This window comes from Rhagoletis zephyria, unplaced genomic scaffold (assembly GCF_001687245.7).
Source record: "Rhagoletis zephyria isolate East Lansing unplaced genomic scaffold, Rhagoletis_zephyria_1.1 Rzeph_scaffold_02955, whole genome shotgun sequence".
NCBI classification, from domain to species: Eukaryota; Metazoa; Arthropoda; class Insecta; order Diptera; family Tephritidae; genus Rhagoletis; species Rhagoletis zephyria.
In genome coordinates, this window is record NW_016160039.1 from 25,725 (window position 1) to 43,490 (window position 17,766).

The 17,766-nt window shown below is 36.7% G+C and overlaps 1 protein-coding gene across 5 annotated transcripts in view; it reads right to left on the minus strand.

Annotated features, from left to right (window-relative positions):
• The window catches only part of arm (armadillo), a 58,661-nt gene that overhangs the window by 13,034 nt on the left and 27,861 nt on the right, over positions 1 to 17,766 (minus strand). For 3 of the 5 annotated variants that reach the window (XM_017622869.1, XM_017622870.1, XM_017622872.1), the window contains exons 3-6: positions 13,243 to 14,882; positions 12,839 to 13,039; positions 12,505 to 12,777; positions 10,926 to 11,019 (exon numbers count right to left, since the gene is read on the minus strand). In XM_017622869.1, the coding sequence (XP_017478358.1) occupies positions 10,926 to 11,019; positions 12,505 to 12,777; positions 12,839 to 13,039; positions 13,243 to 14,882 (2,208 nt within the window). The remainder of the gene's footprint in view (positions 1 to 10,925; positions 11,020 to 12,504; positions 12,778 to 12,838; positions 13,040 to 13,242; positions 14,883 to 17,766) is intronic. The other 2 variants (XM_017622874.1, XM_017622873.1) reach the window with 1 other exon arrangement.

Consider the following 17,766-nt stretch of genomic DNA (forward strand, 5'->3'; position numbering starts at 1 on the left):
ACGTACTCTTAATCAGTGTTGCCACACATGGGCTTTTCCTAACAAACCTGGTAGGTTTTTTCCATTTGGTAGGTTGTTAGGCTAGATTGGATTTTGGCAGGTTCCGTGACAATGAGTAATAGTTATTTGCGATAAATAGAAAATATTTATCTCTAAACATTTTAGCAACCTTGTTTATACGAATATTTCATCAGTGCGTTCGTATAACGACGACGACAATAATATAAATATACCTAATAAATATTGCCGCATAGTCAGAACTTCTCTAATGGTAATTCGACGATACCCCAACACCATCATGTTCAACATTCTCTAATTACACTGTGCAACAATTTGAGAATCATTGTCTGTGGGCGGAATGGTTCCAACTCTGGATGAAAGACCAAGACCCATATAGTAAAACCGCAAAATTGTTTTACATTCTTTGGTCAAATTTCTAGTTAAAATAGTTAAAATATATATCGGAGAGAAATACCCCATTAAAAAAATTATATGTGCAATATGTTTTCCACATCTTCGCTCTATGAAAGAAGTGTAAAAGTTATTGCTGTATGCGATTATAATAGCCTTTAGTTTTATAAGTATTTTAATATGTTAAATTGATGTTCCTTTATAATTTTAACTACCGCTATCACAAACATTATGTTAAATATAGATTTCAATGTGATCTTGTGTACTTGTTCATATATACTTGCTCATGAGTATAATTGTTGAAATAATTAGACGTTTATTTTACGTCTAAAATATCAAAGTGTAAAATTTTTTCACTTACTGAAATAAAGCGGTTTCATCAGGTTATGGGCCCAGACACGAGGGTCACGCGATTTTCTTAAAAAGTCTTTAATTTCGGTATTCAATTTTTGCGAGTCACGCAATATAATACCCGGTCACCATGAGTTCCATGTACCAGATTGATAAACTAGATGAAGGGAATTATGAATCTTGGAGAATACAAATGCGCAGCGTGTTGGTGCATGCGGAGGTATGGAAGGTGATAAGCGGGCAGCGACCATCGGCACTGGAAGAGTCATCGAGCTGGGATTCTCTTGACGAGAAAGCATTAGCCATGATAACATTGAACGTGAGGTCATCGCAGTTGAGCTATTTAAAAAACTGCAAGACAGCAACGAGTGCATGGAAAACGCTCAAAGATTTACATCAACCCAGCGGACCAGTACGTAAGGTATCGCTTTATAAGCAGTTGCTTGGTTTGAAGATGGTAGATGGTGACGTTATAAGCAGTTTTCTTAATAAGTTTTGTTCAACGATTGACAAGCTCTCAGAAGTTGATATCAAGCTTAGTGAAGAGTTAATAGTAATAATTTTGCTATCAAGTTAGCCGAACGAATATGAAAACTTTGTCATAGCTATGGAAACGCGCGACAGTTTGCCTTCTCTAGAAGTGTTAAAGATAAAGTTACTAGAAGAGGGAGTGCGTAGAGGCATTGATTCTAAATCGATAGATTTAAGCGGGCAGCAGGCTTTTCATGCAAATACAAAGTCTGTACAGAAGAAGAAAGGAAAAAGGAAAGATGTAGTGTGCTACAAGTGTGGGCAGCGTGGTCATTTAAAAAATCAGTGCAAAAATAAAGATAAAATAGAAACTTCAAAAATACAACAGCAGCGATCTTTCACAGTTCTGGCGGCAACAGATGGAAGTGTTTTAGGAGTTTCAAACTGGTGTCTAGATAGTGGAGCAACTTCACATATGTGTTGTTCACGCAGTTTTTTTATGAATTATACTTCACACGCAGAGGATGTATATTTGGCGGACAACAATGTAACGTGTGCCGTTGGCAGAGGTGACGTAATTCTAAAAACCGTGTTTTGTGAATTGAAATTCAAGAACGTGTAAAATGTATTTTTTGGCGCAGTTCAGCGTAGTGCAGCTGTATGGCATAACAGATATGGTTACCCCAATTATGCTAGTTTGTTGAGTCTTAAGAAAAATGAAACGGTAATCGGCGTAGAAAATGTGAATTTCTCTGATAAGCAACAGTGCAGGACTTGCATGAAAAGCAAAATTCATACTCAATCATTTCCATCGGTGTCGGAAAATCGTGCAAAACAACAGTTGGAGCTTGTACATACAGATGTATGTGGACCATTTGAGAAGCGTTCTCTTGGTGGTTCGGCGTATTTTTTAACATTTATTGACATGTCTCGTCGCATCTTTACATTTTTCATCAAGTCTAAGGACGAAGTATTTGAAAAATTTGTAGAATTCAAGAATAGAGCATGGCGTCAGACAGGATGCAAGATTAAGGCATTACGTAGTGACAATGGTCGAGAATACATCAACAAGCGTTTTGACAGACTCTACGACAAGGAAAAACGGCAAATTGTAGAAAAACGCGATGTTTTATTTGACGAATCTTGTGATGCAGTTGAGGTACCAGACCAGATCACGTTTGAAGCAACAACAGAAAGTTCACCGAAAGATGCGACGGACCATGATATCGTTGGACTTAATCCGGATATTTATGACGATGAACAGCAGGAAGATAGTTGCAGCGACATCGAGAGCGAAGAATATGCTAGTGCAGAAGAAGCAGAATTATAGCAAAAGCAGGTTGGAAAGATTGGACCTGGTAGGCCGAAACTTGAACGAACAGGTAAGCCAGCACGTCCAAAGAAGTTCTTCAATATTATAAACGCAGTTCATACCAATGATATACCAATACCTCAGACTTTTAAAGAGGCAAGTAATAGTGAGTACGCTTCATATTGGCGAACAGCCATGAAGAAGGAATATGAGTCCCTGGTAAAAAATGGTACGTGGACACTTGTAGACTTACCTAAGGGTCAACAAGTTATCAATTTGATGCTATAGAACGCTATAAGGCACGTTTGGTAGCCAAAGGGTGTTCGCAAAAATTTGGTTTAAATTATAGCGAAACATTTTCACCGATGTGTCGTTATGAATCGATACGTTTGATTTTAGCATTGTCTGTTCAGTTGAAGCTTTATTTGCATCAAATGGGCGTTTGTACGCCTTACCTTAACAGTGAGTTAAATGACGTAGTCCACATGAAGCAGCCTGAAGGATATGTAAATAAGACTTGTGAAGAGAAGGTGCTAAGGCTCAATAAAGCAATTTACGGTTTAAAGCAAGCCGGAAGGGAGTGGAATTCTAAGTTGAACACAGTATTGTGTGAAATTGGGTTCACTCAATGCAAGAACGAGCCGTGCTTATATAAGGAGGACATACAAGGTAGCCTTTGTTTGATACTGATTTACGTAGATGATTTGCTTATAGCGTGCCAGAAAAAGGCAGACTTGATACGAATTAAATCAATGATTGCAACAAAATTCGAATGTGTGGATAAGGGTCCTATGCAAACATTTTTGGGCATGCAGATTCAACGCGATGGTGAGACAGGCAATATATCGTTAAAACAGTCATTATATATTAAGAATATGCTACAACGACATAACATGCAACAATGTAGGTTTGCGTCGACACCGTTAGACCGAGGTTTTCAAGTAACGTGCGATAATTCGAATTGCGTGGTTGAAGATCCAACGGCGTATCAATCAGCAATAGGCGAGTTATTGTGGCTAGCTTTGATTTCGAGGCCAGATATCTATCATTCGGTCATAAAGTTGGCACAAAGAAACAACAATCCCCAAGGCGAACATGTCAAAGTCGTGCAGCACGTAATGCGGTATTTAGCAGCTACGAAGGACATGCATCTTAATTATTTATTATGCATACGACCAAGGACTTCAAGGCTACGTGGATGCAGATTGGGGAGTTGATACGACCAACCGACGATCATATTCAGGATACGTGTTTTTTCTGGCAGGTGCTCCGATTTCTTGGAAGTCAGAGAAGCAAGGTTGTGCTTAATGATCGAGATTGGATGTGGTGAAATGAATACATCAACAATCATTTATGGTGATAATCTCAGCGCCCAAAATCTGGCGAAGAATCCAGTTTATCATGCTAGATCAAAACATATATTGGTAGGTTCTGCAGTTCACTTCCGAATGAATTTCAACCCCTCCCAATTTGAACTCAACATGAATTCGACTCAAATTCACTCGAAAGTGAATTACAGAACCTGCCTGATAGACATCAAACATCATTTTGTCCGAGAGGTTATTCAGAGTGGCGATATAGAACTAAGATACGTTTCAACCGACAATATGATAGCGGATGTGCTAACTAAAAATCTGTCAAAACAGAAGCATTATCATTTTGTAAAATTAATTAGTTTAAGTTAGTTGACATTAAATTTAATATAATCAGATTCACATTGAGGAAAGGTGTTAAATATAGATTTCAATGTACTTGTTCATATATACTTGCTCATGAGTATAATTGTTGAAATAAGTAGACATTTATTTTACGTTTAAAATATCAAAATGTAAAATTTTTTCACTTACTGAAATAAAGCGGTTTCATCACAATAGTTAATATTCAATAGTAAATAATTATATGTGCAAAATGAACTATTCAGCTTCCGCCATATACACCAATGACTGTGTGGTAAAAACTTAAACATATAGAAGCTATTTTCATTATAAAAACCGTTTTATTATTTTCACTAGTTATATTATGGCCATGTCGTTAGAATGGACACCGACGCTCCAGCTCTGAAAGTATTCAACTCGGATCCCGCTGGTGGTGGCAGAGGGAGAGGGAGGCCCCAACTTCGATGGAAAGATCAGGTGGAGAAGGACTCGGCTTCACTTGGTGTTTCCAATTGGCGGAAGTTGGCACAGAAAAGAAACGACCGGCGTGCTTTGCTGAACTCGGCCCAAATCGCTTGGGCGGTTACAGCGCCAAAAAAGAAGAGAAGATATTATGGCCTATAATATTCCGTGGCATTGAACTATCTGAAGAATAGCCCGGAAATATAACAGGAATGAATTTTTGTGGCATGAAAAGTAGTTAATTAGTTGCTGAAGTAATCGGACAACAGAATATAATAAGAAGTTCCTTTTTAAAATCCCGACGACAATGGAAATAATAAGCTTGGTGGCCCTACGCAACCCCAAAAAAATGATGCAGATGACATATCTTAAGGTTAGGTACTAGGAACGGGATGATTTAGCATAAAAATTGAAATGTAATTGAATCTCTCTGTCACATGTAAAAGTTCATAATAAATAATAAACACAGTTTTGGTACTTAGCGTACAGAAATAAATCGTTAAACCACATGGCACGAAAATGAACTTTAAGCGTTTTACAAAAACTACAAATTTTTTTTGGAAGAATTCAAAAACGCTATTTTTAGTGATGAAAAAAAAAACTTTTATACAGTTGATCCAGATGATCATCATAAAGATTGGGTCATTCGGCTTCCATGGCAAACCTGCTTGTGGCGAAAAGAATCTCTGATTTAAAGTAAAACGCAGGAAAATGAATATTCAGAAGTAGAAACATTCTTGGCGCATTAACTTGGTCAATTTTTCGGGCATTTCGATCGGAGATATTTGGATATTCTAGCGGTAAAACGTTGCTATTCATACCGTCGGAACAACAAAATCGTTATTCACGGAACAAAATACCTTTTTTCAGAGTAACTAGCTTCAAATATGGGTTTTAATACTACTGGGGATTTGTAAGATCTACTTCTCAACAAGATTATTATTTATCCAAACAGAATGATAACGTGTTGAAACTTAAATAAACCAAGCTTCCCACCAAATAGGAGGAAATAATACAAATTTTATTACAAAATTTTGGTAAAATATATGCCGCAAAGCGTAAAACAAATAAAATTGTGCTATAGAAGTATAATCCAATATCAACCAATGAAATTATCTTTAAAACTTTTCTTAAAATAATTGCTAACCTAAAACTTGTTTCTTTGTACATATAAATATTTTCTACGAAACTTTCAACATAATGGTACAATTAAATTATCTTGTTATAAACTAAAGCAAATTTATTAAGTTTTTTATATTCTTTTGATAGAGTTAATGAATACAATTATTGCAAAATAACATCAAAGACCTAGTGTTGGTTCTTCTGGGGTATGTTGTTTCGGAACACAATGTAAAATTTTACGAGGAATAATTTTGTAGAACATTTTAACCCGTTATCTCCCTCACAAAAGGGTCGTTTTGGCCCTCTTTTAGAAAGCCCAAATAAAATGGCATTTTGAAGGTCCTAGAGGATTAAAATCTTCTAGAAAATTATTTACCATAAAATTTCAGTAGGGGTCCTCTCAGACAAAATCGTTGTATAAAGAATCTGTAAGTCCACACAAAATAAAAATATGCACAAACTTTTTATGCTTTATTTCATATTTCGTTTATATGTATATATAACTCTTGCTCTTTTCGGGAGTGATGCTTCGGGAAGTGTAAAATCAGCATCGGAATCAACGCTGTTATCAGAATCTGAGTCACACTTGATGTCCACGTGTGATTCCAATGCTGGCTCTACTGCGTCATCTTGAAATTCCACATGATCACGATCCTCAAACAAGTGCTTACTCCACCAACAAATTTCTGCAAGAATTGCATCCTGTTCTTTTTTCCTCTATATCTATATTGTTTTTTAATTAGAATAAGTTAAAATATTTTTTGTTACAAGTATTTGCTACCTCATTTCAAATGGAAGAGCCACTTTGTATAAAATAAAGCATTATTTTTTTTTTCATATGGACAATTTTCTCAAACTTCGAATTTTTTTGTAATTTTTTTTCTTAAATCGTGAGCACATGTCTGAAATTATTAGTATACGTTCCTTCAACTGCTTGAATACAAAATCCAACGTTGTGCATCGTTTTAAAACAACACACCATACGTTTTTAACGTTTTTTTTCGAAGTGGAAAGTGGGTGTAATTTTAGTCCTTATACATACATATTATGTACATATCGATGGCTGAGTGGAAGATCGACCTACATATCTCGGCGGCCAGTTCAAAAACTCCCTATCTCAGAAAACTTTTCAAAAACGCCCTATTTCAGAATTTTAGTGAAAAACACCCTACCTCGAATTTGGTTGAATAACGCCCTGTCTCAGAAATCGGTTCATACGCCCTATACCAAACGAAAATACATCGAAAATAAGCTGAGGTCGTTATTGAATTTCTGAAATTCTGAAGTAGGGCGTTCTTGAAAAGTTTTCTGAGATAGGGCGTTTTTGAGCTGTCTGCCGAGATAGGTCGATCTTCTACTCAGCCATCAATTCGTACATATGTATGTATGTATGACATTGGTATTTGACGTCTACGTTTACACAAATAAGTGGAGTTATATCAAACTAACAAACTTGGAGTATAATAAATATGTATTATTATCAATAATGCAGCTGTTTTGCATTATTTTTAAGATTGAGTGATTTTAAAACTCGAATTTACGTTCGTAGCCATTCGGATTCCATAGTAGCACTTTCGTAGAATTCACGAAAATCGAAGCTACATACATTCATCTGCTAGACGCTATTTAATGAATGAATATTTTTTTTATGAAGCGAGGAAATAATTCAACAACAATTCATTAGGAAGAAACCTAAGTACTTTAAGATCATAAAAATTAATTAAAGAAATAATATTTTTCCCTTTAAAAGAAAAAAATCTTAGCTTAAAAAAAAATATTAAACAAAAGAAACAAAAATTAAGTAAAAAAAGAAAAAAAAGCTCCGCTGCCCGACGACTCGGACTCGAACTCGGATCTCTCAATTGGCGGTTTACTGCTTTGCTCGCTCGGCCATCGCGACTGCTGTGGCTGTGTGAGCAAAAGCGCATACATAAATGTCTATTGTTTCCTTTGAACTAGCTGATTTCGAATCAGCGTTCGAAGCTGGCAAAGATATTTTCGAGTTCATTCGGATTCCGTGATAGCAATTTTTTCGTATTCGTAGCAGGCATTCGAATTCGTAGATTTTCTACGATGGATTCCGTGATAGCCCTGAGTAAGTTGTGGCTATTTTTCTTTAGTTTATTTAATGTTTATTATTTTTACCTCCCTTTTATTAGCTCGGGATGTAACAATGTAATATTGATGCGCCTAAAAGATGCAGCGATTTCTATTCTCAAGTTACATACCTGAGGACAGTACGAATGGAAATTATAATAGCGACGTTTTAGTTTTTTAAACTATAATTTTATTTATTTATGGAAGTATAGCTAGCAAACACGATATAAATCCGAATTTCAGACTTTGTGCAAAAATTATGAAAATTCTGCAAAGTTTGCTCAAAATTTCTTACTTCTTGCTTAGCAACTTTAGATAAAATTTTGGTATTCAGCTTTGTAACAGATCAAAATTAAGTATAACAAAGGGCAAAGTTTAAGTATCTAGGACTTACCGTTGATTTTTTTTGGTTGACGGTGCTCCGCATTTCAACTGTAATTCCTAGCATTTACAGCCCAAGCTCTTTCACACGCTGCACAAAATATGCATTTTTATATTGGCGCACGCATCGTAACGTGTTAAATAAGTTGTTTTATTAACTATCTTTTAATGGGAGCACATAGGCATGCCACGTTTAGATTGATTCCCTTTATGCCCCAGAACTGTATAGTATCCGATAACAGTTTTAGATACGCACCAGCCACAGTAACTGTAACAGCGACGAGTATTACAATTTCAAAAAAGGAGTCACGCCGCTTTGACTCTTAATACCTTCCTTTCTATTGCAAGCAAATACTTCTTTTGCATTCGATTTTCCTCTCCCAATACTACCAGTTCATTATAAACTCAAAAGAGAGCAATCAACGCTCCAAATTTTGCAACGTAAAAATAAAAAAATAACAGGAGTCACACTTTTATTTGTGAAATTTTATGCATACTTGGCTAGAAAATATGTACGGTGAAAAGTTTTTTTGAGTTTACATAATCTACACAAAATATGTAACCTGCAGCCGGATTCCAACAATCGCTATCGCAAATTTTCGTCTCCGAAAATCTCCAAAAGAATAGCAAGCGCGCCTAATGACATGCAACATCTAATTACATGAACCCCATATTGCCAGACTTGTGTGATTACACATTGTATCTGTTACCTTTGCATGTAGCATACTTTCAGGACCCACTGCAAATCGTTTAGAGAATTTTGGCGACGATAATTTAGCGTAGCGATTGGCAGAATTCCACTGCTTATCTAGGTTAATAAACCAGCGAAAATTATGGGCCCTATTATGAGTTGCATTCGTTTTTCGGCTGTTGTCAAAAGTGCTGATAGAACGAGTTTTCATTTGGTATTTTGGTGCTCATTCGATAACGAATAGCGCTACCGTGAATTTTGCTCGTTTAGGCTGTTCACAATAGCATATTTTCCACCTCTGAGAAGCTTTGTTTACAAATCGAACAAACTAAATAGAGTGCTTATACATATGTACATATGTAAATTTGTATAAATTAAAATGAAATAAGAAAGCGAGTTTATAAAAACGTGGTAAAAATTAGTACAACGGAGTTCTGGTTCAACAATTCGTCAGAGGATGAGAACTTAGAAAACTGCCCAGGAGCAGAAAACGTTTAAGAGAGTTTAAGTGTAGTCTTTCGAATTTATTTTGACATACAAGAAATTTTGTGATCCAACTATAAACTTCGCTACACCAACGTAAGCCAAATTCTGTTCGACAGAAAATTCGATACTCAACGAAAATTTCGACACGCTTGCATAGCTCATAAAATGCAACTCATAATAAGCGCCTATGTGTCCGAATAAAAACTGTCGAGTTATCCGAAAGTTCGAACTAATTGAGGGTTGCCCATATTTTAAGGGGATATATGATTTTTATTTTCTGTGGACTTGCAGATTCTTTGTACAAAGATTTTGTCTGAGGGAACTCCTGACATTTTATGGCAAATAATTGTTTAGTAGATTTTGCCCCCTAGCGACCTTCAAAATGCCATTTTATTCGAACTATTTTAAAAAAAGGGCCAAAACGACCCTTTTGTGAGGGAGATAACGGGTTTAAATATTCTACAAAATTATTCCTCGTAAAATTTTACTATATGTCCCGAAACAACATATTTCTCTCCGATATGTATTTTATTTTATTTTTTCATTTATTCTAAACACACTTTGGCAAAATATTGCAATTTTAAATTGGCCCATAGCAAGGAAATTTTACCAAAGAATGCAAAACGATTTTGAGGTTTTATTATGTGGGTCTAGGTCTTTCATCCTGCGTTGGAATTATTGCGCGCCAAAAAATGCTGTTGCACAGTGTTATTTTCATTGAAATAAGTTGCTCAGCTAAGATTTCGCCACAGACATCGGTTATATTAATATTAACTTTAAATTTCGCTGATTGGTATAGTTTGTTTTTGGATTTCAAAATTAGAAAAAATCCTTCAGAGAGAAACATTAATTCACAACGGGTTTAAATAAAAATAAACTTTGTTTTTAAAACGTTATATTTCACTTCACTTTCTACAGGTTGACTGAATAAATTTTGGGTATTTTCGAGGTAGATTAGTATATGTTTAGGTTTAGCTATGGTGCATTATTACTCGAATGCTATTGTGCTTTGCCCGTAAGCCACTGGTAATTACTGGGTGGTGAAATAAGAAGGTATTATTTCTTATAGTTATTTGTATATAATAAAAACACAAAGCAAATGTATATCATAGAATGATTTTGTATTACTATATAACATGTAATAAAACCGGATAAGCCAACAGGGGATTTAAATTTTTTTTTTTAACTGGCGGTGAAGGGATATGTATGTGAATGGCAGAAATATGTATAAAAAAATATTTTTATTGATTAGTTTTCCATAATCGTATTTGTGATTGCAGCACTCAAATTCGGCGATGCTCAATCACGCTGCTTTCGAGTTTTTAATGTTTTTTGAGCTGATTGCTTTTGGTTTTAGTATCTCGAGCAAACGCATCATGCTATCGTAACGATTTTACATATTTATGAAAACCGCATTGGAACATAAAATGTTGCAACTTGTAATTTTTTTAACTGACGCAAGGGACTGGAAACTCATCATACATACCTTGTTGGAATGCTCGACCTCCATGTGAGCTGTGTACACTCGGCGGGCCTTGCCCATATAAACCCTCATATGCTTGTTCGGGTCCAAGCATATCCTGTGTAACATTGCGAGAATTGCAAAAAGTTGTTAGGATACAAATGAAATCCAAGGATGTGCAGTTGGATAGGTAGTGGAGTTGGGCAGGGATTTTGAATGGTGTTATTTTGTGGCATTAGGACGTTTTTTTTAATATTTTTTATTTGTAGCAGCAGTAGCCGTTGTGATTTCGTGATGGTGATAATGCAAGTAGTTTCAATGTTCAACGTTTAGCACAAATTTCGGTGTTTTATCAATTCATAAATTCAACGGTGTTGTGATATTTAAAGTGAACAGTTGTTTATGTGATTGTGTTACAAACGAAGTACATAAATGCAAAAAAGAATAAAAATAAAAACAAAATATATAAGTTAATTGACAAAATTATGTAAAACAAAACGTGTATACAAAATATACCTAAATTATAACTGAAAAGCCAACAAATAACTACTCTAAGTCGACAAAATGAGTTTGTGATTTTTTTCATTCTTAGCAGGCTCACAGACGCCATTCATGGGGTAATACAGTGAAGGACACAATTCGTTCGTCATGATTTTTTAAATTATAACATTATATAACTTTCGATTCATTCCAAGGCCGAATTAACGAAATATTAAACATTAATACCGATTGAGGACTAGGATAAGCAATGTAAAAGTTTGTTTAGTTAAGATTTATACCTAGATAACCAGCAAACTAGGAGCAGTATTCAAAGCGTGACTGAAGCATTTTGTCCAAAATATATAAAAAGGTTTTGTTTTGCAATTAACAATGAACTTAATTTGAAATTATTTTATAAGAATAGGAAGAAATATTAATTAGACGAAAAGCATATTTATTTAAGCTATACAGTTTTAGAAAACAAAGCTTGACCTTTACAAATGGATAATTCAATAAATAATAGTTTCTTTGCAGATGACATTATGCTTAGGCGGCGACAACTCTTTCGTTAAAATAATTCCTCCATTGTTATCCCTTTTAAATTTCGGACAAACTTGCGCGATTTTCGTTTGTATGCTGAGCGTGAGTGAACCTGTTAAAATACCCGGCCATTTCCTCTCTTTAGATTTTTGTTTTAGAATTTTATCTATAGTAAAACTTATAAAGTTTATGCCCCAAATAAAAATGTTAATGAAAAATAGATAGCGCTCAAGCACTAACGCCTATATTTTGTATTACATTTACAGCTAGCGCCTTTCTAATTAAATAAAAATACATACAAATATTTGTTGAAATCAAACAAAAGTTTCGGGTTTAGGTATGATGCATTTGTATGTATGTATACTAGTAAATATACCCAATCATATGCAAAAATAGGCATACAGCAAGTTTTGAGCAACCCAATTCGTAGTTTACTTTTTCGAGTTTTTTAGAGATATATATATATATAAGCGTCTAGTTTCCGCTACAATAGCTTAGGGTTTAGATGTTGTAGTATATGTACAAGCTTAACTCAGAGTGGATAAAAGGACAATGCTTTATCTGTACACTAAATATTACTCACCTGTAGATCCGGACCCAAGCCTAAATCGGCATTGCCCCACATGTTGTTGTCTTCTCGCAGCAATGAATTAGTCAATTCAATAGAAAGACGTTTTTTGTAATCTTGCGGCTTGTCCTCGCTCATGCGGAATAGTACAGCTGCTGCATATGTAGCAACGCCTTCATTGCGAGAGTGTAATAGATCAGTGAGCGGACCAGTGGCACCCTCTTGCTCGATCATTTCGGCGCCCTCTTTATCGGCAGCTAACTCACAAAGTACACCGGCGGCAACGCGCTGAAAAACAAAAAATATTTTGAATAATATTGTGCCATCAAGTTTAACAATGAACTCAAACCTGTATATTTTCAATTTCGTTAAAAAGTAGGCGCACAAATATTGGTATAACTGATTGTTGGCGAATCAGGGCGCGATTATGCGATTCACGTGCTAATATGTGTAGAGCACCCACAGTGCCTTCGACGATCTCCTCCATGCGAACGCCATCGGCGTAAGCAGATGGTTGTTGAGAGCCAGTTGTGGCAACTGACGAACGTTGCTGTTGTTAGAAAAATACATTTCCGTTAGGAATATATGTAGGATCTTTTGTATGTATTTTAAAGCTTAAACAGACAGCAGCGTTGATCCTGATTAACTCGATCTTAATCCGGATCAACTGTAGTTAATTCCCGAGTTGATCCGGATCAACGCTGCCGTCTGTTTATGTTTTTACTTATTACACTCGTGTGCTCGAATACTTACGCGTTCAGTGTCTTGGAATGCGCGCATTAGTAAACGCACTAAATTGTGTATGGCGCCGTGCTCGCGTAGCGGTGCATGATTGGCTGAGCACAATGCCAAATTACGTATCAAACCAATAACGGCTTTGATTAGCGGCCAACGTGAAGGTGGATGCAAAAGCTTCACGATCACCGATAACCCATAGTTAAGGCGCACGGCATTCTGTGCAGATTCCGAGTCAACGTGACGTGAAGTCAAGTGGCGTAATGCGCACACAGCTGGCTCGGTGATCTCTTCGCGATCACCGGCATTTATGATGGTGCGTACAAGTGCGTCAACGCCACCTACTTGACAAACAGTAGCTTTATTGCGTTGGTTGTTGCAAGTTAAATTCGATAGAATGCCAGCGGCACAAGTGACAACGTTAACGTCTGTTGAAGCCAATACCTGAACCAAGGATTGCAATAGTGGTTCGAGACCGTCAACCTTTGTAGCGGCGTCTGAAAGATTTCGCAATGTCCACAAACAATTTTGCACCAAACGTGGTGACGGATTTGCCAAGTGCATAGCCAAAGCTTGCATACCGCCAGCATCTACAATGGCTGGCTTATTGCTGGAGCATACCGAAAGCACCTTCAGCACACGCGAAGTAGTCCAGAGCAACTTCTCATAGTCGTACGAACGCATTATTCGTACCAATTCATTTGGACCACCCGAAGCCAGTATTATTAGTTTACTCTCCTGATTGCCATAGGCTAAAATCTGCAAACAATCCGTAACAATGGCTAGAAATTTTACGTTATTGCGTTGCAACAAAGTGACCATCTTTTGGAGGCCACCAGCCAAGCGTACAGCCATTTTCGAACCATCTTGATGTAACAACAAATTATGCAATGTGGTAATGGCGTAAAATAAAACACTCTCGACGGGTGAAGAGAGTAACTTCACCAAAGCTGGAATGCCGCCACTTTTGAAAATGGCCAATAGGCCCTGGCGATGATGTGACAAATTGTGTAGAGTACCAACTGCAGCCTTGGTGCTCTCTAAGTCGTTGCTATTGGAAATTGCGCGAACAAGAGCGGCCACCATCTGGGGACTATTCATAATAGCGTGGCGAGAAGCCTCCTTCTTTGACAGCTGATGAACCATCATGGCGGCTTGTGAAACAACCACTTGATCTTCATCGTTCAACAACTTAATCAATTCGGGTATGGCACGTGTGGCCAATTCAGCATCATCTTGGTAGTTGATAAGATTTACTACAGCATGTTTTAACATTTGTGATGGTTCTGATAAACGCTGCACAGCAGTTGGCTGCTGGGGATCGAATTGAGTTGATGGTATTTCGATTCCCTCCTCCAATGTTTCGGGGAACATTGCGGCGCGCACGCGTTGTGAGCGAGTTTGACTCAATTGTTGATTCATATCATCCACTTGGTCTTGGGTAAAGTTCTGTGGAAATCCAGTGTCCAAATCGAACATAAGTGGATCGCCCTCCATTTCCTCATCCTCCTTGCCCGACAACGACGGCACTTGTGTGACCGCACCGGAATGAATACCAGAATCGCCGAGATACGAATTTTGCTGCCACATTAACGTCTGCTCCTTGGATGAGACCATTGGTGGAAGGTCTGGCGGATTATATTGATTGTTATGCGACACTGTTGAAAATTGAAAATATTATATGTTTATTACTACATTATGAATTTATTATTAAGGCAATTCGGGAGTGCACAAGGTGTTGTATATTGTGAATTGTTGTATATCGTAAACTTTACAATAAGACACTTACGACACCTTGTGAACTCCCTAAATATAAATAAAGTTAATGTTACTTATTTAAAATTTCTTCCATCTTTTTAAAACTGAAAATATATATTGCAAGTTTAGCATGCTTGGGTGCTGGAGTGGCAGTATTTGGCCAGATATGAGAGGTTCCGCTTACGTAGAACAATAAAATTTAATGGGCTATAAAACTGGATACCAACATGCCTGTAATGCCTTCGTGAGGAGTTGCAAATAAGAGTTGAGAGAAGAACATCGGAGTTGCTTCACATTATAAAACAAGTATTTATTCTGATCTGATTGAAAAAACACCTTTTTCCGGATAGGTTCGAGAAGAAAGTGCTAACACCAATATCTAGCCTTCTGAACTAACTCCAACAACCATCCTGCCCCTTGACTTTATCATTTCTGTATTGATCAGTGCTTCCTCGCATATTCAATTTTAAACAAACAAAGTAGAAGCACGTGGGCGGAAATAAAAGTCAATGACATTTTTTCAAGTCACACCTTACTTAAACGCATTGTGCAAATGAGAGCATCATTTTAAAGTAACATAAATCGCCAGAAGGTCTTGTTGGCTGGATATTACGACACATTGTCAGAAAATAACAACGAAAAGGACAAAACCAACATTGACATGAAAACATTACAAAGCAGTGGCAAGAACTCAAGATTACAAAGCAGCAAAACTGCAAACAACGGTAACATATACATATGTATGTTGACAGAGCAGAAAAAAATTAATAAAAATAAGGAAATAACATAGCACTCATTAATACATTGGTCAGGTTTGTGCGAGTGTTGTGTCAGTCAAGCCGTCACACTTTGTTAGAATGACAACAGTTACATTACGTTGACAAAAGGTCTGCCAACTGCAACTCCCTGCTAGTATGCAACGGCTGGTGAGTAACCATAGTGGGCTGTAACCAAACTTAGGGTTGCAGCAAGAAAATGAATGAAGAAAAAATTATTCAGCAAAGTAGCACATATATTTTGTCAATGCGATGCTGAGTATTTAAAATTATAAACATACACATGTATGTACTTATGTCGTTTAAAAACGAACAGCCCATAACAATAAACACGATGAAGATGACTGCGATGATGCCGGCGATGATGGTGCTTTAATAACCAAGGCCTTGTGGTTGCATTCAAACACTTGTTCGTAAATATTATTCATATAACCATGTTTGATTTCTATCAAAAGAACAATTTTGCTGATGCAAACTCATTTGTGAACAAAAAGTGTTTGATGATATTGATGTTTTCAGACATATTGGTCTGCTGTTCCAAACACTTGAAGGGAGACCGTAATGGTAGAGGCAGACATTCTTCAAATTCAGTGCTACATGCAACAAATAACAGAAAATCAGAACATTAAAAAGGACATCCCGTTGAGAATATGGAGTGGGCTAAATAAAAAGAGGGGAAATTAATCCACAATAAAAACAGTTCGCATCATTTGAAGTATTGAATTCTATACTGTGTAACTATATGAAAAATCACATTGAATATTTAAATTTGGGATTTTTATTTCATAACTAGCAAATACCCGGCGTGCTTCGATGCCTACTTTACAAAGAAAGCATTAACGAATAGTTTTAGATGGTGTGAGGGGAGTAACAAAAGGACGGTACTTTGAAGGCGCTGCGAAGCACGCTGTGTATTTCCTAGTTGCAAATATTTATAAATCAAAGATTTCTACATCAAAGATTTCTCAATGTACTTACTTTTGATACCCATATTCAGCGCCGGATTAAGGGCAGGGCCGACGGGGCGGCGGTGGACAGGGCGTCCACATTTAGAAGGCCCCCACATGTGATGACGACAGAACAAAAATAAAATAATAATTTTTCTAAGATTACATAAAAGATCGCTAGGTACTACGATTTATCAGCACCATCCATACATCTTGCGGAACCTAGCTTAGCTTCTCCTGGCTCTAGTGGGATTCTCGACTCACTCAATAATGAAAATTTCCGTAGGATGCTGGAACTTATAGCTCAGAATGACCCCCGGACATATCAAAGAATGCGAAAATAAGGGCACGGAAATTACACAGGCTTACATAAAAAAAGTGTATGCACATTAAACCAAACCTATATACATATATCCCCTTGGTGAAAGCGAATCGGAGGTCCGTTAGCCTCCATCACTTCAGGTTCGTGGTCACCTGAATATTCAATAAAATTCATCTTACTTTGATCTTGGGATGACCTTGGCATGACCTCTAGATGACCTTGAGGTATCAAGGGACCCAATATGCAAATGACTTCGAAGCTGACATTATGGAGGTTAACGGACCTCGGACTTGGGTTTAGTGAATCTAAAACCCCATATATATATGAATTTTCAGGTATATTCAATGAATTTTTCCCTACTGGACCTTCAACTAACGGACCTCGGATTCACATTCAGCATGTCGAATAACATAGGAATTTATAGGTTTGGTTTAATATGCATAAACTTTTTTTCTTTGTAAACCTATGTTACCCTCAACAACCTGCGAGGAAATAATAACTTACTTTGAGGGGTGAGAAAGTACCGGCTGAAATAATAAGCCGGATCAAAAAGACAAAATTTTCTTACTATTCCATATCTTTTAAAATACGAGACTGCAGTGGTCAGTCGTTTAACACTACATGCAACATGAGTGGCAAGTATAAAGCAATTCAGGCGAGAATTTCAAAAGAAAACACGTGGTTAGAAGTCAATAATAAACGGCACTGTTAAAATTAAAATATAATTATTTTTCCAATT